At 39.0% G+C, this 26,502-nt stretch overlaps 1 protein-coding gene across 4 annotated transcripts in view; it reads right to left on the bottom strand.

Moving 5' to 3' along the window:
• Nucleotides 1-5,693: 5,693 nt before the first annotated feature.
• The window catches only part of b3galnt2 (beta-1,3-N-acetylgalactosaminyltransferase 2), a 44,545-nt gene continuing 23,736 nt past the window's right edge, over nt 5,694-26,502 (bottom strand). For 3 of the 4 annotated variants that reach the window (XM_017722802.2, XM_017722801.2, XM_017722800.2), the window contains 4 exons: nt 26,356-26,481; nt 13,696-13,855; nt 12,229-12,285; nt 5,694-6,611 (listed from right to left, as the gene is read on the bottom strand). In XM_017722802.2, coding sequence (XP_017578291.1) covers nt 6,471-6,611; nt 12,229-12,285; nt 13,696-13,855; nt 26,356-26,481 — 484 coding nt within the window. In that variant the 3' untranslated portion in view covers nt 5,694-6,470. The remainder of the gene's footprint in view (nt 6,612-12,228; nt 12,286-13,695; nt 13,856-26,355; nt 26,482-26,502) is intronic. The other variant, XM_017722804.2, reaches the window with a different exon arrangement.

Raw genomic sequence — 26,502 nt, 5'->3', positions numbered from 1 at the left:
GCATTTCAACATTTCAAGGGCAAGCCTGGTCTTATAGGTAGGCATGATGATAGCCATAATATAGCCCCTCGCTATTCTACAAAGCGCTCAATAAAACCTTTTACCACCCTAAAATCAATACAAAACCTTCCAGAACTATCAACCACGCTATCAGACCAAATGGAGCTGGATTTACAAACCGATTATTTATAAAATACCCCTTCAATCAACTTTAGAAAATGCAGCACCACTTAAAATAAAAAGGATGACAGAACAAGCTTGCACCATTGTACAACAATAAAACCCGTACCTTAAACAGTTCAGAAAGTAGAGCGGAAATAGCGACAAACCAAGCTCAAAGTGTTTCATTCTGCCTGAAAGGACAGCCTTATAGAGTACAGAAATGCTCTCACTAAAGCTTGCTCAGCATATCTGGCCTTGCTGATCGAGATTAGTACATATAATCCTAGAGTACTGTTTAATGTGATTTCCAGAATCACAAAAAATCAGAGAGGAACTTAGAATTTAGGAATTTAGAGAGGAACACTTCCAGCTTGGTTTGTCGCCATTTCCGCTCTAGTTTCCAAACTGTTTTAAGACACAGGTTTTATCGTTGTACCACGGGACGAGCTTTTTCTGTCTTATGCTTTTTATTTTAAGTGGCACCACACTTTTCTATGAATGGTAGGGCAGTAAAAGGTGTTACTGAGTGCTTTGTAGAATAGCGATGGGACTTACATATATTATGGCTAAGATGAAGCTCATATGAAATCACCTAATGGTCGGACATTGCTGAGGTTTGTGGTAAGATATTAAGCCTGTCTGTGTTAAGACCTAGTGTCAAAACTAAATCTAAAGTGTGACTACACTAGTGTGTATGCCCTGTTATATTTTGGGTAATACCAACAGAGTCCAGAATTGAAGTAAATGCCCTTTTTTATTGGGTCATCTGCCTTCTCAAAGTGGATATTAAAATCTCCTACAATTATTACCTTATCATTGCACACAGCTAGGTTTGCAGCGAAATCACTAAATTCTTTTAAAAATTCAGAGTAGGGCCCTGATGGTCTGTAAATGTTAAATAATGAAAATGCATTCTTTTTTATGACTGGATTTGTAATGTGAATGGAAAGGACCTCAAAAGAAGTGAAGGTGTCACATTGTTTCTGACTAATATCTAGGGTATTTTGGTAGATTACACATACTCCACCTCACTTGCCTGATAATCTTGGCCTATGTACATAATTATAGCTTACAGGGGTGGCTTCATTTAGTGCTGAATATTCTTCTGGTCTAACCCATATTTCAGTGAGACAGAAAACGTCAAATTTATTATCACTTATAATTTCATTTATGATGACTGCTTTTGAGTTTAGTGATCTTATATTGAGTAATCCAAACTTTAGATCTGAGGAGTTGGTACCATCATTGGAATATGCATATATGTTGATCAGGTTGTTTAAACGAGCTGATTGAGTTTTTCTATGATTAAATTTAGTTTTAATTTGGGGCAAAGACACAGTCTCAATAAAGTTGAACCTGGGTGACACCTCAAGGCGGTTCGCAGATGGTCGGTTTAGCCTGTCTGTCTGCGGTCTGGTCCAGGCTCTGGATTGTCAGAAGCTATTTACTCTGCCAACTAACTAAAAGACTATGAGCTATGCTGCAAGAAAGTAAGGCAGCACCCTCCCGTGTGGGGTAGACAGCATCCCTACCTATAAGACCAGTCTTGCCCTCGAAATGTAACCAATTATCTATAAAGCCCACTTGATTTTCGGAACAGCACTTGGACATCCAGCAGTTTAATGCTGAAAGTCTGCTGTAGGCTTCAGCACCACGCCACACGGGGATGAGGCCAGAGCAAATTACGGCATCAGACATCATCTGGGCCTGTTTAATCACGTCTCTAATATTACCCTTAGTTATCTCAGACTGCTGCAGATGAATATCATTGGCCCCTACATGAATGACTATCCTCGAATATCTCTTATTAGCTAACAGTCTGAGTTTGCCACTAATGTCTGGTGCTCTGGCTCCCAGTAAACAACTAACTGTTACTGCTGGCGCCCCTAAAGGAGTAGCTAATTTCATGTGTTGGACAATCGAGTCTGCTATAAACAGGGCACTTTTAAGAGGCTCCTCAGCGGGTGCTTCGCAGAACAGAGCAAACCTGTTTGACACGTGAATCAGAAGAGTGTGGTGTTACGGTGGGCTAACTTTGGCGTTAGCCTTAGCTTTCTGGCTAGGTCACCGAGAAGTCACCAATTCACCCCACTGTGAGGGCTCTAACGCTGGAGTTGAGGGGGTGCTAACTCTCCCTAAGGCACCCGGAGCTGCTAGCAGTGAATCTTGCTGCATATCCCTTAATAATCCCCGGATGCGCACCTCTAGCTGGTCCACCTTCTCCACAAGAGAGCTAACTAGCTGGCATTTGGCACAAACACAGCCACTATCATTATTGCTAGAGGTGGAAAAGGGGGTTACATTAACATGCCACACTCTGAGCAGATAAAACAACCAGCAGAAGCCACGATATTTCGGGTACTTACCGGTTTTGGTTCATTTAGTAGCTTATAGCGCAAAATGTTGCCGCAGTGACGCGCTCCTCCACCATTAAGGTTGGCCAAAGCAATCCTAATTTGTGGTCACTTATATGAAATAAGCTAAACTCAGGAAGCTTAACTGGCACATGGTGGACTGACTGTTTATAAATATTCAATGCTTTTCAATAATTCTTATTGTCAAGAATCCCAAACAGTTTGAGACAAATACAGTGTGGATATCTTTAAAAACCTTAGACTAGAAGAAAACTAAAGATGACACAAATTTTGCCAATTATGATAGAAAATATGGGGGCAAAGCAAAATTCATTTATGTTGAATTAACCAAGGATTACACAGAAGCAAGAATTTTGACTGAAGGCCTAACAGTTCAAGAGACATGGGCCATAAAATGTTGCTCTATAGTGCCACCTTCAGGCCACTAAGGGTCATTTAGCTTGCCCGAGTAGTGGGGGAATACTACACCTACCCTCCAGGTATGGTGTTTGGATGACTTACAGCGATTTCTCCACAATCAGTTTTGGGGCAGAAAAAGATTGCAAGCGGCACTCATCAGGATCCAAGCATCATGAGGACAATTACCATGGCTTATGTGGAGGCTTCTGGTCGTAAAGGGTAGCAAAAAATGCTGTGCTTAGTGGACTAGAAGAAACGTCCACTACAATTTAAACAACTTCATTTAACGCCCAATAGCTACCACTTTTGAAACAATTTATTGGAAGAAAGCAACAAGAAACCATGCTACATTTTATAATAAAGCAGATGCATAAACAAATGTGCTCCAGTTTTGACTTGAGCATGGTTTTGACAGCTTGGAGGCGGGCAAAGTGGTGGTTTTAACAGTTTGGGATGGGTTCATGGCCCGTTACTGTCCACAAATGCTACTGGCTGATGGCTCCTGGTTGTGTGGCTGACTGCACAGTACAAAAAGCCCCTCTTCAGAAGACAAAGATGATGGAATGTTTGTGTGGCTGACTGCACAGTACAAAAAGCGCTTGTTCAGAAAACTAAATGATGGAACGGCTACAGGTAAGTTAAAAGCAAACTCTGGTCTATCTAAATTACAATCATATTTCAATGATCGAGCTTAACATCTTTAACTGTATTAGCATCATGTTGGTAGCACTAACATTATCCATTTAGTTTAGACTTAATCTGTATGAAGCGTTAGGTTAGCTAATAGCTAAGTTAATATTAAGTGGAATTAGCAACGAAAAATTGACAACTTATATTGTGTAAAAGGACATTTTTTCCCAAAATAAGAAATGAACGTGACATTGACAATATATAATAATAAAAATTTCATATCCCTATATATGGCGCCACATTGGCTACAGAATATAGTTAATTTGTATCGGGAAATATCAAGCTAGCTATGCTACAGCCATAGCAGTTTGGCTTGGGTCAATTAACTAGGGCAGGTCAGAGATAAAACAGTATCTTTTTACAAGATGATATGTGTCTGAATGTCTGTTGACAATATGGCTGCAAGTTAAAGCTGCCATAAAGAGAAAAACCCCAAAAATTCTACATCATTAATAAATGACTTTGTTTACATCTCAAACATTCATGCTGGGTTGAAGTGAAATGCACTGTTTGAGAGGAACTTACTCATTTCTGCACAGTGGTGGTGATAGGAACCAGGAGGCTGCATTGATGGCTGCAATACAAACATAACCTTTTTTAATTTCTTACTTATTTACTCTCCAAAACCACCAGTGAACCTACACGTCTTTGGAGATTTATAGGCAATGTTTATGATGATAATCTGAAAAAAAAGTTTTCTTTGGGAACTGTTTAGCCCCATAACGCCATTGTATTCCTCCACTATGAAAGGATTAAAACAAATATCAATGTTAATGTAAAACAAGGCAGCGTATTCATAACCATGTCATGTAATAACTTTGTGAGGGAGCTTTAAGAGTCATCAAACTCTTTAGACGTCTGGTTCAATCACCACCACTGTGAACAATTCTTAGTGTCTTGAACAAGCCCAATGTTATACATTTCCTCAGCAGAATATTGTCAATGTAGATAAAACACTTGGTCACAATCAGAACACCACTGACAGATTTAAAGTGCATTGTGACAGAACAGGCCAGACTATAACTATAACCAATAACTGCTTCATAACAGATTTCTTAAATAGTCATTGACCTCGAGGCCATGAATGTTTTGAGACCAAGTTTGAGATGTTGCACTACAAATCCACAAAGGAATGTCCAAAAATAACACTATAACACTGTGCTTAAAAGACAATATTTTAAAAATAATTATTGACCTTGAGACTTACATGGTTATTTTGAGACCTAGTTTGAGATGATGCAAACACATTTCAGGAAGAAGTAGGAAAATAGTAGTTTGTTTCTTTTGATCTACAGAATTTTTTTTTTTTTCCAAAAAGACTAATGCTGATGCTCCTTCTGGTTTCCAGAGAAGATATTACCATTCCTGATTCAGAGAAATTTGAAACCATTATCTTTTATTTCAATCATAGAAGAATATAATGACATTTAAATAAATATGCACTAGATTAACTTTGTATGCTTCCTCAGACAATGGAAATGAACATTGTACAAGTTTTATCACAATCACTTAAACTATAAAATGTATAGTCCCTTAAGTCAGTTAAAGCCAGGCCAAATAGATTCATTGATGTCTTGTGGCCATTCTTTGCAACAAAGTCAAGATTTCTTTTCATAATTATTTATCTACTCCACAGATCATTTTAGGATCAATAAGCAATTTGCCTAAAATTCACTGCAACCTTAAATTCACTGATACCTAAAGACCACTTCTACTTCTACATTCACTTTTAATACATTGCCATCTTAACATTAATAATAATGATATGAAGAACAGTAAGTTGGCTTTTTCAAGCTAACTTCATAATGAGAAGTTCTTTCAAGACCTACACCATGTTAAAAAGTGCCAAAGGTAAAAAGCAAAAGAAAAATATCAGTGGCAAAAGAGCAATTCCAAAAGAAACAAATATATATCAGCAAAATCAGCAAACAGTTACTACTAATAATAGTAGTAATAGTAACTCTTAAGTCTCATTATTTATATTTGGAACATATTTTGGACATTTTGACACTTAACATTACTTGTGGAATTTATTTTATATTAAACTTTTGACTCTAATAAAAAAAATTAAGACAAAGAAAGATTTATTGATTAGAATTAATATCCACAATTCTGCACAGTACAGATCTAAAACATATGCTGATGCTGGTTCCAATAGTGCTCTGGAGGGAGCCACAGCTATCCAAAAAACAATGCAAATAAAAGCTTTCTGTTTTAGTATAAGGCCTGCTATCATCTGCACTTAACATGGCCACAGTGTAAAGGGCCTGGATTTATATTACCATAAAACTCTTATTCATAAACAAACACTGAGAAAGATTAAGTTTTTGTCTTTTATTGTGCAAAAAAGTGCACTAATTGGGTATTATTTAAAGTCTTAAAGTAAGAAGAACAATTTGCTACAAAATTCTGAGAATTCAGACAATAGATTAGCAAAGACAAATGTTGCTCTCAGTTTAAGAAAAAAAAAAAAAATCAGAAAAGCCATATGAGCCACATGAAGTTGCTCCATAATGGTGCAAACCCTTGTTTTCACAGAGCTAGACATTTGTTGGTACATACAGAAAGCATGTGTTTGCTGAGAGAGCTATGCATCATGAATCAACACCACCCTGTGTGCATTTTACACCAAAAAGTGCCCTTGAAGCAATAATGTTTCTCTTCCACACGTCATGTCATTTTCACAACAGCATTTGTTTCATCAATACAAGCATTCAAATCAAAGACACCAAGAAGTGTTCAAAAACCTCAATTAAGAGCCTAAACATTCTAACTGAAGTTTTTACAGTACTCTAATGACCCTAATGAGGTGATGGATGTAGATCTCAGGGGCTATTAAAGGTTTCAGTCCTGGCTCCAAGCACAACCACATGGATCCCCACAAGCACTTTTTTGGTCCCAAAGAGAATGCAGCTCCTCTACTGTATGCTGAGGTGATGACAGCATGTCCACATAGCATTCCTTCTCACACAACCAGCCAGGGTCCTGTCCACAAACAACGCAATACAACATATTACAACACAAGTTGTCAGATTATAAGATTTCAGATTACAAGAAAGGTATTACTGTGATAGATAAATTCAGTTTTTTTTGTTGCCTTACAACAAAAGGTAACAACTAACTATATCGCTACACTAAACAGGTTTTGGAGATTCTATGGCAGATATTTGTAATTGCAAGAAATGTGCAGAAGAACACTTTGTAACATCAGTGTTCTGAACACCTTCCCCAAGAGGAGTTAATATGATAACTGTTGAAAGAGTATTCAAAGAAAATTAAAGTTAAAACCATGAATTATATACTACTGCCATTATATGAAGAATTTAAATACAAATGATGTATATCCATTTGTAAAAAATTTGGATATAAAAATCTGGGAAAAAAAAAAAAAAAAAAAAGAGTTCCATTGCTTGGGTTCAGAACGGACATAGCAGACACAGACCGAACGGCTGTTTTTTACTGACTAAGGAGTTTACAAATGTAGGTTATTTCTTCACTTCTGTCTTTAATGTTTTGATTGATAATTTCAGGGAGAAACGTGCACCATACAACTTCCCCAAAGCATATGGGGGAAAACACTGCGGAACCAGAGCTGAAGACTAACATTCTCCCTGACCAATAAAAAAAAATACTGGACGATGTAGAAGTTCAGAAATAAAATGTTTTTAAAAACAAATACCACAAATGCTTATTTTGTCTGATCTGCTTGTCTGGTATTGTTGTGCTTATCTCAGGTCACAACAGTGTTAAGTAATGGCTAAATTACTGAGTAAGAGTGGTTTAACAGTGTACGCATTGGCCCGGTCATCAGGAGATTGCGAGTTCAATCCCTGGCGATGCTACGGCTGTCTGTAGCTGGGAGTCCAAGAGAGCACAATTGGCCTCGCTCTCTCTGGGTGGGTAGCATGCCCCCCCCTTCTCAACATGGTAGTGCTGATGGTAGTCAGCACAGACGTGTGTTGGCTGACATATCACAACTGGCAGTTGATGCTTTTCTCTGAGCATGTTCAGCTGTACAGTGACGTTGTGTGAGTGGCAGTTTGAAAAGATGCAGTAGATGGCTTTACAGGTCTCAGAAGAAGCCTGCGCTAACCTTTGCCCTCCTAGCATTGATAGCATCATGTCATTGGAGAAGTCTGTTTGGAATTGGAGATGACTAAATTGGGGAGATAATTGGGTAAAAATAAAAAAAAAGAATTAAAAATGCATAGTACCCAGCTTAATAGATTGTGTGCATTACTTTTTTCTGAGTGCATTTTGTATAAAATTATATATAGTTTTTATCCATTGTGTTTTAAAAAGAGATTCATTAAGGTGGATGAGAACAGTGAATTAATTAAACTGATTCACAAACTAGTAGTCATGATTATCTGAATTTACCTCGCACACCAAGTATATAACAACAGCTACGACTCAAAGCAGCCTGTCTTTTACACTGAGATGATCCATCTTTACAGTCAGAGGTAAGTGCAAGCTAATGACAGACTGTGAGTAAACAGATGAAATGTGAACAATGCAGTGAAACTTATGATGGATGGATCTGAAGTGCTGTCCCAAATGCAATGCCTAAGGTTCCTCTTTGTGCCTATGAATGCATTGACTAGTCAGGCAGCTGTCTAAGGAATGGAACACACTATTGATTTGTTTTAATTGCATAAAGGTTGCTAAAAGTATGCTGCCGTGAAAAAAAATCCATTGGATTTAAAGTGAATGAAGAATTAAGGGGTTGTTATGAGACATAGGACTGCCATGTCAATGCACGAAAATGCTGAAGAATTAACAGTACAGCGAGGTTGAAGCAGCTTGCTGGGCCAAGAACAAAACCAGACGAAGACAAACCAGAGGTTAGCCTCTGGAGTATACTGAATAAGTTCAAGGATTTCAGATGTGAAAACAAGCAACAACTGACATCAAACAAGAACGGAGCAGAACGAACATCTGCCTAGAACAAGCAAAAGAGCGGATTGATGAGGCAGAAACGAGGCTCCAGGCAGGTAGATTCAAGGCTACTTAAGCACCTTCTACAACGTCAAGCAGACATGGAGGCTAAGCTAACTGATCAAGAAGGCTGATCTCGCAGAGACAATCTTAGCATTACAATATACCCGAAGAAGCAGGGGGAAAGGACATGATTGGCTTTCTGGAGAATTTACTGAAGAGTACACTGGGTTTTTACATGAACAACTGAGAATCAAGAGAACCAAGAATGTCCACTTTTGTGTTCATCATGATTTCCCCACCGCTGTGCTTGAGAAACACGGTGAATATACTGAAGCAAAGAAGATTGAGAAAAAAAGAGTAAATCAAGTTCCAGACCCTTTACCCAGTGTGTAAATTCCACAGGAACTTGTTCCAATCTGACTTCTTACCAAGTTTTGATTATTCAAGTTTAGTTTTCAGCTTGAAACGGCATGAACCCTTATCATAGTTTTTGAGTTTTAGTTAAGCAAGTTGGGATGTGCTCAAAGAAAATCTAATGAACTATCTTCCTGATAACATGCCATGAAACAGTGTTTAAGGGCCCTACTTGGTTTAAGGAGCGGGACATTCCCTTATGGGTGCTCTGACTTTCCAAGCTCCTAAAGGGCTCATTGGAAATGAGCCTCTGTGTTGGAAGTTGCATGTAGCATTGTTATTTTGGTATTGTCTTTGTTCCTAGTTATACATGTTTGTTCTGCAAAGTTCATAAATGGCAGGGAAAAAGAGAGGTGAATTTTGCACATGAAGGGGAGTTTTTTTTTTAATAGACGCTGTAATTATGGTAGGAGTCCATGATTAATCAAGACCTTAAAGTCATTTCATTCAATGTTAACAGGACATTACACCCAGAAAAAATAAGCAAGATTTTGCCGAAAAAGACATGTACTGTTTTCTGCAGGAGACGCATCTTGGCTCCACAGAACATGAGAAACTTGAAAAAGATTATTTTTTTGTTTTTAATAAATCTATTATCTTGGGCAGCACAGTGGCATGGTGGGTAGCACTGTCGCCTCACAGCAAGGAGGGGCTGGGTTCGAGTCCCCAGCCCGGGCAACCACGGTCCTCTCTGTGTGGGGTTTGCATGTTCTCCCCGTGTCTGCATGGGTTTCCTCCCACAGTCCAAAGACATGCAGTCAGGCCATATGGATATGCTAAATTGCCCCTAGGTGTGAGTGTGTGAGTGAATGCCTGTCTCTCTGCCCTGCAATGGACTGGTGGCCTGTCCAGGGTGTATCCAGAAGGAGAAGCGTGTGACAACACTGGTGGAGATCAACTATGGCCCCCTTCTGACAAAAATAAAAGCAGATGTACAGAGGTGGAACGCCATCACTTTTTTTTGAGTCTTAGTCATAGAGTAGATTCTGTAAAGATGAATATTCTCCCTCGATTTCTTTATTTGTTTCAGACTCTTCCAGTAGCAGTTTGTTCAAAACAATTTTCAGAATGGAATAAAATAATTTTAAGATTTATAGGGCAGGGGAGGAGACCCAGGGTTAGATTTAAAATGACAACTTTTAAAGGAAGAAGAGGGAACAGCCCTCCCCAGTCTTAAAGAAAACTTCAGCTCAGATCAGAGCCGTGATAAATTTGTGCAACTTGGATTTTCATGCCAGATAGAAAGATATTGAATTTAATAAAGTGGGGTCCTCCAATAAATGCAATACTAGATGATAAAGACTTGAGAACATTTGTGGACAGAATGCAAAACTCCTGGATTAAGTTTCAACTAAAAATGAGTAGAGTTAAGGAGGAATATAAATTCAATAACAAAACAAGAATATTTAGATGGTGTGCCTATGATGTAGACCTAATGTGAGGGATTACAGACTTGGATAGCTAAAGGAGTAACAACTTTTTATTCAGTAAGGGAAAAGGGGCAGTTAAAAAGATTTCCAAACCTTGAGAGAAACGCAAGCTCTGGAAAAACAAGATTTTCAATCAAGTCAAGGCATTATATCTAAACTGTATAATGGTTTCATGACAAGAAAATATAATTCACATGATATATTAAAAACCAATGGGAAAAGGAAGACAGCTTTATAATTTCAAATGAGGAGTGGTCAAACTTATGTGACTCACAATGGAAGTACACTTCCATTTTTTTTAATAACATTTTACGGGGCATGTAGCTGAATGCTGGATACTGTGAGAATCAAGCAGCCAACCACTGGCATATATTTTGGGAATGTCCAATAACAAAGCATTTCTGGATGAAAGTACAGACTGCATTGACAGATATTTTTAATGTTGAAAAGGTTTTCCAATTTGAGGTATTATAATTTGGAAAAATTTATATTTTGAAGTATCTGATCAATACCTAAATGGGGTTTTGATAACTGCCTGTATAAAAACATAACTCTGTACCTTTATTGACCCTCCTTTAATAAAAGATTGGATAATCCTCATCCATTTTATAAGCTGCTGCCCCCCCCTTTTCATATGATTCTTTCTCCCATTTATTCTGTATACTCTTCTATCTAATCACTCCCTGTCAAAATGTGTATACCTGTTGGAGGTTTATAATTGCTTGAATTGAAATGAAAGGAGACAACACAAAGAGTCTGTTCAGACAGCAAAAACTCATCTCTTGTTGTCAATCCTACTTGCATTGCATCTGTTTACGTCTAAGTGTGGACACTTTCTGATTTTCTCATTAAATAAAGAATAAAAAAGTAAATATTTGTAATATAAATTCAGTTACCTTAAAAATGTTTCCCCATATAACTGGCCTTAAAATTTGTGTTTTATATTTTCCCTTTTCCCTTCTTTTTTTGCCATTTACCACTGTGCCATGTGGTGTGGAACCCAGCATATTGTATATTCATTATAACCTCTTCATTTACAGACTCTACAATAAAACATAAAAACCCAGTTCTTCCTTATTAACTTCAAGTACTTCACAGGCTGGAAACTGCCTCACACTAACCCAACCTTATATGAAGAAGATGACTAAGAACATAAATTGAATCTGAACCTCTGAACCTTGTAGCAGCATCTAAGTGGTAGTACTTAGGGTGATACTCTACACTTGCGTTAACTAGTTAACTTACACCTCTGTGAGCCAGACATTAAGAATAATTTGGCCACTGCATTCTCCTCCACATTGCCTGGTGTAACATTAGGTGTCAAGAAAGCTGTCCCTTTCAGTTAAAAGTAGGCTGTCAAAACCTGAGCTGTACTGAGTTTTTCAATAAGTGTGCAGTAAAATCCTCACTATAAATGCTTGTTTGCTAGGTGTCACGGCAACCACAAAAAATATGATAAGCTATTTTGCTTTGGTCTCATTATTTGTAATTAAATGAAGAGAGTAACCATACTCCTCCTTGCACGTTTAGCATGCAGTCAAAGATTAAAGGTGGTTTGGGGGCAGTGTAAAAGATCACAGTTTATTGTTTTGAATATAAATCACATTTGAATATAAAGCACATTTGAATATATCACGCAATCATAAATGTTTCAGAAATAAGGAAAATATTACTGTGCTGGATCTTTAACATTTGTTAACATTATATTAAGTATAATGCTGCTGAACACTGTAGCATCCTTTCTGGTTAGTACCAGTTTCCAGTTCTTTAAAACTGGCACTGTTTTCCATTGTAAAAACAGTAGGTTTTTTTTTTACCTGATATTTTTTAGGCCCCACTGCTGCCATCCATATTCCCATGCTCACATCCTCACCCTATAAAATAGCACACAGTCACGAAGATACACCCACAACCACCCAAGCAGACTACCAGAAACAATATATTTTAAATACATATTTTAGACAAATACAGCTAAACTTTTCCAGAACTCTAGCAATGTTATTATTAGTAGTATTATATGACAGCAACAGTAGATAGAGCTTACTGTGAGGTACATGGGAAACTCCACAAACTTTTCAAAATTTATGCATAATTCAGTCACTGAGACAAAGTCATTCAGAGTGTTCTGATGTAAATAGTGCACTGTAGAGAAACTAAATGTGTCTGAGTTTTTCTATGTAATTTGATAAAATGAGAATAATGGTGTGTCTGAAAAGAAAAAAAAAATCTACTCCACCATGAATTCATTTAAAAGGCACATTTTCAGCCAAAACTATTTTAAAACAATCTCTCAGCATGTTCATAACCACCATACGTAGTTATTTCTGGGGTGCAGATGAGTTAAAGTAATTAAACTCCTTCGATGTGTGGTTTCTATCACCACTGTGAAGAGAACTGATTCTGAACTTCCTCTACAATGCAAGTCCCTCAAAATGACTTTGTCTTAATCTTTTAATTATGTAGACATTTTATGTAGAAAAGTGGTGGAATGCCACTTTAAGGTGTAAATAAACTTAGCAACTCTACAAGCATGATTATGTTCTATTTAAGAAGTGATAGCTGTTTTACATTAATTAATTCAATGTTAATACACATTAGGGATGCACCAAATTGGCTTTGGAATGGCTTTAAATGACACTTTTGCCTTTCAGATGAAAGAGAACAGAAGATTAAATAGTACAACAATCAGCCCTTACAAATAACTGTAATGGCAATGAAAATGAGAAATAGTGGAATGTGACAGAGTTATGAGGGGAAGGCAAGTAAACTGGGAAATTGCATGGATTAATGTTTTTAGGGCATTACATAACCCCAATCATTAATTCATCCATCTGAAAATATGGCACAGAGCTTATCTTACACCCAGGGTAAGACATTTGATGGGTTTAAGCTCTCAACCTTTCTGTACTTTCTGTCCACATGGGACTCTGGGGACTTTTATGCACATTATGTTGGATGCATTGCTTTTTCAGATTTTTGGCCCAGTGTGTCCAGAATTACGATTTCAGTTTTGGCCAGGAATTATCATTTTGGTGGATCATTAACACAGGTATATAATTGTAATAATTCATGCTACTTTGACCACCCTACATAATTTGCCCCTTTAATAAACATGCAAATTTCTGTTATCTGTTATTTTTATTTTGCAGTGAAAATTGTTATTTAGGTTTTATAACACAGTTCCTGTAAACTCATAGGTAGGCAGTAATTTACAGAATACTACACAAGTGTAGATAAGCAGTGTACCCTAAAGTAACTGTGTGAATTTAGAGAACGGCGAGCACCTGGTAAGCTTTCAGCTTTTCTGCATTGCTGGCCAGCCACACAACCAAGTCCCTGGACACCACATATCCAGAGCCACAGGAAAAGGCTGGATACACAGGGCTAGCATACTCTACCTCCTGCCACTTCCCTAGGCGGTCTACAGCCCAGTTCTGCCTGAAGCTGGGGAGATAGATTGCACATTGTTTACTGGTATGAATGACAACTTAACCATGGCTATAACATTTTAATTTGTATACTTTTTACACAAGCATCAGTGGATGTGTTTAATTTCAAACAGCATTTACTATTCAATGAATACTTGGTATTATGCATTAATGGTGATGCTATGACCAAAATTCAAGCGTAAAAATTTTCATCTTACCCCAAATGTAGTCAATCAGCCAATATGCGTTTAGGGAGTTTGCACTAGAGCTACAAACAGGTGATAAAGAGGAAACTCTCATTAAAAATAGGGACCACCACCCCTGTCTGCCAGTCCAAAGGTCTGTGCCATATTGCAGAGGTCTGTGCAATATTGCAGAGGCGTATTAGCCACGACAGCCCCGCAATATCCAGAGTCTTAAGCATCTCTGGACGAATCTTATCCATACCATCATGCCTTGCCACTGAGGAGCTTGCCAACTACCTCAGTGACCTCCACCAGGGAAATGGAACTTGACACACCAGAAGCCTCTGGCCCTTACTCCCGTAAGGGAGGCATGTCTCCTGAATTATGGAATTCCTCAGAGTGCTCCACCCTTGCCGAATACAGCTTGGGCACAGCCACCCTGACTGCTCCTGAGTCACCAGACAGTTGTCCAGAACCTCCTTGAGGCCGAACGAAAGTCTTTTTCCATGACTTTGATTTTGCTTCTGCCACCATTGCGGCTGCCACCTTTTTTGTCTGTCGGTACCTATCTGCTGAATCAGGAGTCCTTCGGGCCAGCCAGTCCCTGAACTCCTCTTTCTTCAGCTTGACGGCCTCCCTCACCACCGGTGTCCACCAGGAGGGTCTTAGCTTACCGCCCCAACAGGCACCCACTAGCTTTTGGCCACAGCTACGCCTAGTAGTTTCCTTAATGAAGGTTTTGAACAGGGTCCATTCAGACTCCATGTCCCCTACCTCCTCTGGGACATGAGAAAAGCTCTTGTGGAGGTGAAATCATTCCCAGCACACCCTTACTATTCACTTGGGCCTACTGGGTCTGACCATCAGTCTTCCCTGCCATCTGATCCAACCAGACGGTGATTAGTTGACAGCTCTGCACCTCTCTTCACCAGTGTGTCCAAAACATATGGTCCCAAGTCAGATGAAACGACATCAAAGTTGATCACTGTTCTTTGACCCAAGGAGCTCTGGTACCATGTACACTTATGAACGTCCTTGTGCTCGAACTTGGTGTTCATTTTGGACAATCCATGCCTGGGACAGAAGTCCAATAACAATTCACCATTCGGGTTTAGATTGGGCAGGCCGCTCCCATTCAATCACGCCTCTCCAGGTCTCCCAGTCATTGTCAACATGAGCATTGAATTCTCCCAGTAACACTGTGGAGTCTGTAGGCAGGACCCCTTCCAGAACTCCGCCCACTCGCTCCAAGAAGGCCAAATACTCTGACCTGTTGTTTGGTGCATAAGTGCAGACAACAGTCAGTTTTCTTCTCTGCGATTTTAATTCGCATTGAGGCGACCCTCTCGTCCACCCAGACAAACTCCAACTGCACAGTCGCCAGCTGGGGACCTGTGAGTATCCCCACACCCGCCCAGCGCCTCTCACCCTGTGCAACCCCTGAGTAGGAGAGGGACCAACCCCTATCCAGGAATTTGGTTCCAGAGCCTACACTGTATGTGGATGTGAACCCAACTATATCTAGTTGGTACCTCTCAACGTCCTGCACAAGCTCTGGCTCCTTTCCCCCAGTGAGGTTACATTCCATGTACCAAGAGCCAGTTTCTGCCACAGGGGACTAGGCCACCAAGGGCCCCCCTGCAATCTCCCACTGCTTATACGGCACTGCACCGCTCCCTCATGCTGGACCTTAAGGGTGGTGGGCCCATATGGTCTCCCCATGTTGCCTCTGCGGGTTGAGTCCAGCCGGGATACATTGGCTGCCTGACCACCAGGTGCTCGCCGAGGAATGCTACTCCCAGGCCTGGCTCCAGGGGTAGGTCCTGGTGACCTTCTCCCGGGCAGGGTACATGATTGCTTGTGTCTGTTGTGCATAGAGTTTTTGGATTGAGTTAGTCTGGGTCTTCACTCCGGACCTGTTCACCCTGGGAGACCCTACCAGGAGTGTATTGCTCCCGACAACTTAGCTCTGAAGATCCTTAGACCATACAAGCCCTTCCGCCATGACAAGGCCCCGATCCAGGAAGAGTAATAAAAGCATAAATAAAAGCAAATAAAGTGAAATAATATTTAAGAAAGGTAATTGCCCCCTTAGCTAAATCAATCAGTTAAGTAAATTCACATCACTACTGGGTTCAATTTTACTAGGCACAACACAGGCATGATTACTGTCAGACCTTTCATATCTAAGCTTAAATAGAACTTGTCTGCCATTCTAAAGAGATTCAGATACATATGTGAAACATAGTCATTGAAATCTACTAGTCTGGAATGGGTTACAAAGCCATTGCTAAGACTCACTCACCGAACAACAGTGAGAGCCATAAACATAGGAACAGTGTTGAACTTTCCCAGGAGTGGCCGACCTACAAAGGGTGCCAAGAGTGCTCTGGGGACACATCCAGGAGGTCACAGAACAACCCACACCAACATCTAAAGATTTGCAGGTCTCACTTGCCTCCTTTAAGATCAGTGTACATGATTCCACAATAAGAGAGACACTGTGCAAAAATGGCATCTATCATTTTCAATTCCTATGAAGGCAAAGCTCAGCAATACATACTCACTACTGTACTTACTTTATTTCGGTTATGCTTGCACTGAAAATATAAAGATAACTAGCTAGCTTTTTCCAGATCAGTCGTTAAGCTCAATATAAATTTTTTTGCAAATAATCAACTATATTTGTCAAATTTACGTTAGTTTTGCTAAACTTGTAGTATAATGATTAGTACTTGTTTGTTGGTGTTCAACCAAAATTCAGACATCCCCTGAGAGCAGATTAGAAGTCCATCCATCCATTTTCTAAGCCGCTTCTCCGTCAGGGTCGCGGGAGATTAGAAGTCATTATTGCAATATTTTCAATTAATAATACAAATGGATGTAGTATAGTTTATGTTCATTTGGTGATGATTCTGTATAAGTTTTAAAGAAGAAAAGAGAATAACCTTCCAGTTCCAGATTGCTTCCAGTTACAACGCACATCTTGACTAAGACTATAATGTAGTAATAATTGTTAAGCTATAGATTATTTAATGCAATATTAATACATAGTATATTCAGAAAGTGGCATGCTTTGCTTATGGGAGAACAACGTTCCAAAACTGACGAACTGAAAGATGAATGTGCTAATCACAAATGTGCCGCTATCAGTGCACAGAAAACCTGTGAAAGTACACAGCGCTCACTTGCTCTTCTTGAAGCAAAAGTTGAGGTTCTAGAAAAAGAGAGACAAAAGAGCAAAACACAAGTTATATCCATCTTTAGATGAATTTAAAAACAAGACAGCGTAATCCATTTCTACCAGTAACAGTGAGGATGACACTTTTGACCTCTCTGTACTAGAAGCTGCTCCTATAGTGATAAAACATGTAAAGTTAAAAGATGGACAGGATAAAGTAACTGTGAAGCCAAAGCCCCTTCCACCGAACAAATTGATCGCACTGCAAAAGAATTTAGCCATCCTAAAGTGATGGGTTTATGTCCTTTTCTGATGCTAATGACATGCAAGACACAGCTGTACTCTACATCCATTAGATGTCTTGGCGGTGTGCTCTCAAATGCTGACTGGGGATGAGATAGATAAATTGGAGTTGTATTATGAGAGACAGATAGACAAGCTTAATTCTGTAAAGGCAGTGAAAGAAAGTAATGTAGGGCTGTTAGTGGTTCTGAAAAACATGGGTTGTTCTGTGTGTTGGCAGAAGGTAGTAAAGGTAGTAAAAGTGTGAGCCTGTGAATCAGTACATGCAGCATTTTGCAGAAACATTTATGTTTCATGGTGGGCATGAATGTACTTCTGCCCAGTGGGCTGATGGTCTGACCTCAGAGATGAGGACCGTTTTGCTTTGTTAAAGTCAACCTGGCGAGCAACATATGAAAGGGATGTAAAATTGCATGTCTCTGCTGTTTTGCTAAATTTTTCCTGACAGTCCAAGAAAACTCCCAATAGAAATAATAATACACGTCATTACTGTAAGAAAAAGGGACACTGGGCAAAATATTGCAAATGGAAGCATTATGATTCTCAGTGTAAAGATAAGGCAAGTGAGTGTCAGGACAGTTCAGGAGGTGAAACGTTACCACCCGAGGTAAACCTCAGGTCAGTTGCTTAAGCTGATTCAGCAAGCTACTCAGAAGTCTGCTAGTCACACACAGGATTTGGAGCCTTTAAACTGAATATCTCTACTTTGAGATCTTTTTTTACATCCAATTACACATGAGCAAGACAACAGATTGTATGTTAAAACCACTGTTATTGATAATGAATGTGATTTTTTGGGTTGATACTGGAGCACAGGCCACATTATTACCTATCTATGGCTAAAGCTTGGTTTACCATTGATTAGCACTGTGATTGTCATTACTTGAGTCACTGGGAAATCTTATAACAGCTATCAAACAGAACCTGTTTGTTTGAATTTTGGTCCTAAATCAATTACTCTGCCTTTAGCTGTAGCTTCTAGTAATACAACACCAATACTAGGAATGGATGCTATTGCTCAGTTGAGTATGTAATTAGATTTTGAGACTGAGAAACCTAAATTGTCTGTTCTAGCAACTCAGGTTGCAAATCCACTCATCACCAATCATCATTTGGTCAAAAGACAAAGACGAATGTGGTTTGTTGGCTATTGAACCTGTGCGGTTAACAGGCAAACCACCACCAGCTACTAAACAGTTAGTCCACTTTACAAAGTCCACTTTGTAGTGAAGCCATTAACAGGATACGCCCAATTATTAAGGTGTTCTGGGATAAGGGGATTTTGATTAAGGCACCAAGTGACTCATGTTCTCCAAGTTGGCCCGTTAAAAAGGCATCAGGAACAGGGCGCCTTACCGTTGATCTATCGCATTGCTAATACATACACCGACTGCGTTACTTCTTTGGTAGCAGCCCCTTGTAGTATCTTTGATGAGGTCTCGAATAAACATTGTATTTTCTGCTGTTGACATGGCTAATGGGTATTGGTCTATTTCTTTACATCTAGATAGTCAGCCTTGGTAGCATTTCAGTCTGAAGGTGAGCAATTCCAGTGTACACGTCTCCCGCAAGACCTGCATTCGAGTCCAACTATGTACCATCAGGCATTAAGGCAGCATTTGGCTGAAGCAGAGGGAATCTACCTTAGTGCTATATGTAGATGATGTTATGCTGGCTTCACCTAATATGGAGGTGCACACCACTGAATTGGTAGCTTTGTTGACACATTTAAGTTCAGACAGGGTTCAGTTCACAGATGCTTCTGAAAGGGCTTTTAAGGAGTGGAAATCTGCTTTAATTTCTGCACCAGCCGTAAGCTTTGTACAGCTTGGACAACCATTTACATTGTATATGTACATAAACATGAAGGTTTCATGACTGCTTGTTTGACGTAGGACCATGTTGGTTGGCTACGTGCTGTGTATTATTATTTAGCTAAGCTAGATGTTATTTCCACTGGTTTTGGTCCATGTTTCCATGCTGTACAAGCTACACATCTAACTATATCTGCCTGTACCCCTGTAGTGATGTATAAATCTGGCATCGCTGTGGGTTTCTAACAGCTGCAGGAACCGCTATTAAGAATGCTACTTTAGTTTCTGATCTCATGTCAGCTAGTGAACATCCAGAAAAACTTGCAGTTGTTAAAGTCAAAGCGCATGGTTCCCACATGCATCAGCTCAGGTAGAACGGCAAAATCAAACAATAAAACTACGCTTGGCCAAATCCATTTCAGGTATTAGTGACAGATCCAGCAGCAGACACATGCTTCACATTGTAAACTTGTACCACCTCCTTAATTAGGGATACATGGGTGGTCTAACTGGAAGGGCTTTGGAGCAGAACTTTTGGCTTGTAGACTGCAGGGGTGATGCCCAAAGTGAAGATTTCCCATACCTCTAAATGACGACTAGCGTCTCCACATTTTCAGTTAGGACCCAAAAGCTGAGGTAGGGTCAGACTGGAGGCACAGAATACAATGTTAGAGCAAACATCCAGAAGATACACCCAGTAAGTGTATCTGCAGGATTACCATGGTCTTGACACGCTATTTCTGACTGCAATACATCTGCCTTGTTACATACTAGTGTTACAATTTACAATGTCAGTTCATGCCACAGCGTAACCCAGCCAAAGACCACTGTACACCTGGTATATGAATCTTCTGACCAAACATATGCTCCATTATATAATATTACAGACATTATACGTCCATTTAAATTACCCTGGCGTGCTGAAAAACATTCGGTTACATCAACATTTCTAGGGGAAATTCCCAAAGCATTATGTGGTTTTGTGATACAGCTTAATCAGTTAAGTCATAGTCATACCTCCCAAAATCGAACACATTTTACTGTAAAACAATACAAGACTGCATTTATGAGAATGGTCCATATAGAATATAGAATGGCTGTTAGTAAATTAATTCTGCCATATTCCTGCACCATCAGGGACATATTGGTTATGAGGTAGTGCTGCTTTTAGTGAATTACCCGCTAGATTTAACGAACAAGGTTCATTAATTTGTTTATTACCAGCAATGAGACCACAGAATTTCACACATTCTTCCGCAGAACAGAGAGCTGATAAGAAAATCATGTCATTTTAATACATCGTCATGAAAATACATCTGAGGCTGATATGTCTGAAATATCTCTAGACGTTCCTAGTACTTGTGAGCCAGTGAGCTGCGATGACCAAATATGTACATGGTACAAAGACAATGAAGTGTTTGCCAATAGTAAATATTTGGTACCAGACCATGTCTGGCTACATAAAAATGATCTTTTGCCACCACATAAAGGATATCAGCTTATGCTGCAAAAATTTCAGAGCTGCAATATAACATTAACTCCTGAGTTGTCATCAATAATCTCTTCGTTTTTTTAGACATTGATGCAACATTTACTCTTGAAGTAAATGGAGAGCAATGGGTTTACCAATCACTCTTGAACCTTGATCCAAATCCATGCATTGAACATTTTACTTGCACTCAAAATTTCTGGTCTTGATTTTTAGGTGCACTCGTTCCAAATTATGGAGTTATGATTGCTTTAGAACAAATAAGGGAATTATCTCATGCAATTGAGAGGTTATCGAATGATACTGCTCACACTTTAGGTATTATTTCTAACACCCTTCAGTCCCATAGAATAATTTTACAAAATAAATTTAGAGTGTTTGGTTGGGTTCGTGGTGGCTGTACTGTTGTGAAATTTTACTGATCTTTGTCACATTTTGTGTTATTGTACTGATAATTTATTCCATAATACAATGTTGTTGTATCTGTACAGCTAGGAATATGCAACATGTACATATAGCACAAACAGATGTAAAACTTACAAATAAGGGATATTTCTGTAATGACAAATGATTACATTTAAGTTAAAATGCCTATGTCTAGACGGGTACATAAATAATTAACCTATGCTGACCACTTCTGTATGGTCGGGGGGGGGGGTGTTAAATATTATTTTACTTTGTTTTTATTAACTTTTCACTTTATTAACATTTCACTTGCCTTTTGTGTTCATCTCATTTGCATTTTGTATGTCTCTCTTGGACGATGTGTGGGGGCTGTGGAGAGCAGTCCCTTTGTCACGTGATGACCTCCAATGATTAACCTATTACACATCTGCTTATCTATAAATCCCTAATCTAGCAATGCCTTTTGTTGAAGGGATATCTCAGAGACATCCTGGCTCCTAGGTAGGTGAGACTATAAATTCGTGGGTGGGCCTCAACACCTCTATTTTAATTACAAAGGTAGAGGCAGTTACCCATCCAGTTTCTGGGTCGTTTAGACAAAAAGACAAGGAAAGGGTGTGGGTTACCTGGGTGACTATAAGTTCATGGTTTTTGTACGCTTAGTCAGACTTGCTTGGTTGGGAAGATGCACGTTTATTAAACTAAAGTCTCCACTCCTGTTTCTTCAAGAAACCAACACTTTGCCAGCAAAAGTCAACACCTTTTTACATAGGGAAAGGGTTGAATAGCAATTTCCTTCAACAAATTAACTCAAAACATAATTTTATTTTCTTGGGTTATCTTCATCTAATATTAAAATTAGTCTGATGATCTGAAACATTCAACTTTGACAAATATGCAAAACACGAAACACATTGGGATGGGGCAAATACTTTTTCACACCACTGTACATGCTTGACTAAACGAAGAATCAGAATGTTCTTTATCTTCTAGATGATGTATATGTAGACATATAGATGTATGATGCTTGTCTGCAGCAGTCAGGAATAACTAAAGATACCATTAAAGAGGTATGTACATTAGCCCAGATGATGTCTGATGCCATAATATGCTCTGGCCCTATCCCAGTTCGACGTGGTGCTGAAATCTACAGCAGGTTATGTTTGCTGAACTGCTGCTTGTCCAAGTGGTGCTCTGAAAACAGTGTGAGCTTTGTAGATAACTGATCTAGTTGTACACTAGACTGATGGTGAGCCGTAAACCATCATTCAACTACTGCAACTGCTTGAAAGGAGTTTTCTATCTGCCTAGCTTAAGAAGGGGAGCTCTTATTGAGGGCAGAGTATTATACACTGCTCAAAAAAATAAAGGGAACACTTAAACAACACAATATAACTCCAAGTAAATCAAACTTCTGTGAAATCAAACTGTCTACACTGATTGACAATCAATTTCACATGCTGTTGTGCAAATGGAATAGACAACAGGTGGAAATTATTGGCAATTAGCAAGACACACTCAGTAAAGGAGTGGTTCTGCAGGTGGGGACCACGGACCACTTCTCAGTACCTATGCTCTCTGGCTGATGTTTTGGTCACTTTTGAATGTTGGTGCTGCTTTCACACTCGTGGAAGCATGAGACGGACTCTACAACCCACACAAGTGGCTCAGGTAGTGCAGCTCATCCAGGATGGCACATCAATGCGAGCTGTGGCAAGAAGGTTTGCTGTGTCTGTCAGCGTAGTGTCCAGAGGCTGGAGGCGCTACCAGGAGACAGGCCAGTACACCAGGAGACGTGGAGGAGGCCGTAGAAGGGCAACAACCCAGCAGCAGGACCGCTACCTCCACCTTTGTGCAAGGAGGAACAGGAGGAGCACTGCCAGAGCCCCGCAAAATGAACCTCCAGCAGGCCACAAATGTGCATGTGTCTGCACAAACAGTTAGAAACCGACTCCATGAGGATGGTATGAGGGCCCGACTTCCAAAGATAGGGGTTGTGCTCATAGCCCAACACCGTGCAGGACGCATGGCATTTGCCAGATGACACCAGGATTGGCAAATTCGCCACTGGCACCCTGTGCTCTTCACAGATGAAAGCAGGTTCACACTAAGCACATGTGACAGACGTGACAGAGTCTGGGGACGCCGTGGAGAGCGATCTGCTGCCTGCAACATCCTTCAGCATGACCGGTTTGGCAGACACACAATACTGAGCCTCATTTTGACTTGTTTTAAGGACATTACATCAAAGTTGGATCAGCCTGTAGTGCGTTTTTCCACTTTCATTTTGTGTGTGACTCCAAATCCAGGCCTCCATTAGTTAATAAATTTGATTTCCATTGATGATTTTTGTGTGATTTTGTTGTCAGCACATTCAACTTTGTACAGAACAAAGTATTCAATGAGAATATTTCATTCATTCAGATCTAGGATGTGTTATTTATTTTTTTGAGCAGTGTATTTATGTCACATCTTCTGTAAGTATTTTGGCTGGATGAAAACCAGAAATCCAGTTGTTGTGTGACTTACGTTGACCTGGAGTTCTCTCATTATCTCATTACCAAAATGCTTGTACCTGCACTGAACAAATTACTGAAAAAAGAGATTTTTTTGAAGTTATCAGATTAGTAAGTGCATGTGAATGTACTCATTGACATTTTTAAAAACTGTCTTCATTTTTTGAATGTGGACAAATAAAATTTAATGTGTATATTTATTCATACACTATATGGACAAAAGTACTGTATTGTAAAGTAAAATTTATATTACACCTACAGGAGTTTTTATGACACACCATTCTAAATCCATAGCCATTGATATGGAATTAGTCACCCATGGCAACTATAACAGCTTCTACTTTTCTGGGAAAGGCCCTGGCTCGCAATCTCCGTTCTAGTTCATTCCAAAGGTGTTTGAAGGTTTGAGGTCAGAGTTTTGGGCAGTCCAATCATGTTCATCCACAGCAAACACATCCAACCATGCTTTAACGGGCCTTGCTTTGTACACTGACACAGAGGCATGCTGGAACAGAGAAGGGTCATTTTGCTTAATTGGAACTAAGTAGCCTAGGCCAATCCCTGAAAAACAACCCCACAGTGCTGTGCCTCCTCAACCAAACTTTACACTTATTTGGCACAACGCAGTCAAGCAGGTAATGTTCTCCTGACATTTGCCAAACCCAGACTTGTCCATCACTGCCAGATAGAGAACCATGATTTGTTACTCTGGACGTTACATATGGCTGGACGATAAACTCAGTATTAAACCACACATAAATAAACTAGTCAGTAAATGCAGACAGAAGCTGGATATTTTTTTACAGACATAAGTCCTGTTTCCCCATGCATGCCAGAAAAAGATTAGTTGAAGCAACTTTACTATCAGTGTTGGACTACGGTGACGTTATCTATAAATATGCTCCCTCCAGCTCTCTCAAATTACTGGACCCAGTGTATCACTCTGCACTGAGGTTCATTATCGGAGATCCGTACAGAACTCACCACTGTGAGCTGTATGCGAAAGTTGGCTAGCCCTCATTAACGGTACGAAGGGAAACACACTGGTTGATTTTTATTTACAAGACACTCTCTGGTCATTTGCCAGAATGCATCACTTCATTGATGAATACAAATAACAGTAATTATCAGACTCACTCTAGTAATTGGATCAGCTGCAAGGTACCAAGAGTTTTTACTGAACTGGGAAAATCTGCTTTTAGTTACAGTGCACCAGCAAGCTGGAATTCACTAAAGGAAACACTAAAACTCAGCTCACTGGTGTCACTTAGTCATTTTAAACTTTTAATATCGAAACACCTTCAGACAGCCTGTACCTGTTTTATTTAATCTTATTTATTCTTAACTTTTATTTCTTGTTTTAGTTCTTCTCTTAGTTCTTTATTGCTTTAACTTATTTTAATTAGTTTATTATTATTAGTAGTATTATATTTTTTATTTTATTCATCTCTTATCTTCTTTTGATCTTAATCTCTTATCAATTAAACCTCAAGTTTTATTTTTACTATTATTTTTATCACTGTTATTTTCAAATTTTCTTTTAATTTAAAACGATTAAATATTGATTTTTTTTTTGTCATGTCAATACCTGTTTTTGTAAATGCTCGGCTACATTGAAAATGAGGATTGCCCTCAATGTACGTCCGAGTCAAAATAAAGGTTGATTGACTCTACAGAACACCTGTCCACTGCTCCAGAAGTCCAGCGGTGATGTGCTTCTCCACATACCAATTTTGTGAATCACAATAATATCACTTACATTTGGCAGACCTAGTAGGACAGAAATTTCACAAACTGATTTCTGGCAAATGTTGCATCGTATGACAGTGCCATGGTTAAAATCTGAACCCATCTGTACAACTCATTCTACTGCCAGTGTTTGTCTTTTGAGACTGCAATGCTTAATTTTATCCACCTGATGGCAATGAGTGTGGCTGAAAACAAAATTACCTGAAAAAATTATTACATTATGTAAATGACCACACAAAAGCTTTTTAGTGTATTTTTGTTTTATCATTAAAGGAGAAAAAAAAAAAATATATATATATATATATATATATATATATATATATATAGATAACCAACCTATTTTGGACTGTCATGCAAAATTTGTTTGTGTTGTTTTCTCACTGTTTCAGCACCTTTCAAACATACACACATTTTTTGAGAGTTTTTGAGAAAATATGAATAAGAAGATAGGATAGGTATTGTTTAGGTATTGTTTTCTTTATAAATAATGAATAATCCTTGTTGAATGAAACAATATGGCAGAGTACTACTACTAGGTTTTTGTTTCCAAACTAACCAAGTAAAGTCTTCATGGACCAACTAATCAATCATAAAATATAAAATGTTATAGCTCTATCTCTTTGAGACTGGGTTGTGAAGTAATGTCAAACAGATTAACAGATTTGGATAACAGAATGCAATACAAGTAACCACATAAGCAGGTCTGCATAATCAAGTTGACTACATTCGGGGTACATTTGGGACTACACAATGCAAATTAGATTTTTGGTATTTAATGCAACATTTTACAAACTACAAATAGTTTCTATAAGGAAATCAATCTTATTCAGGAAATAACTCCTTTTTAGTTAGAAAAGCCCACACTTATACTCACTTTCCCCACCAGAGGTTGCTCCGTGTCAGGGTCTTGCGGTCAATCTTCATTAATACAGCATCCATGTTAATATAGCAATCATCATCTGTCTTCAGGAGCAGACTGAAGTCAGTGTTCCTTATGGCCCTATCAGCATGATAAATTCAG

This window comes from Pygocentrus nattereri, chromosome 5 (assembly GCF_015220715.1).
Source record: "Pygocentrus nattereri isolate fPygNat1 chromosome 5, fPygNat1.pri, whole genome shotgun sequence".
In the NCBI taxonomy this organism is placed as follows: domain Eukaryota; kingdom Metazoa; phylum Chordata; class Actinopteri; order Characiformes; family Serrasalmidae; genus Pygocentrus; species Pygocentrus nattereri.
Note: the sequence above shows the minus strand (reverse complement) of the source record. Positions and strands in the feature narration are given on the sequence as shown.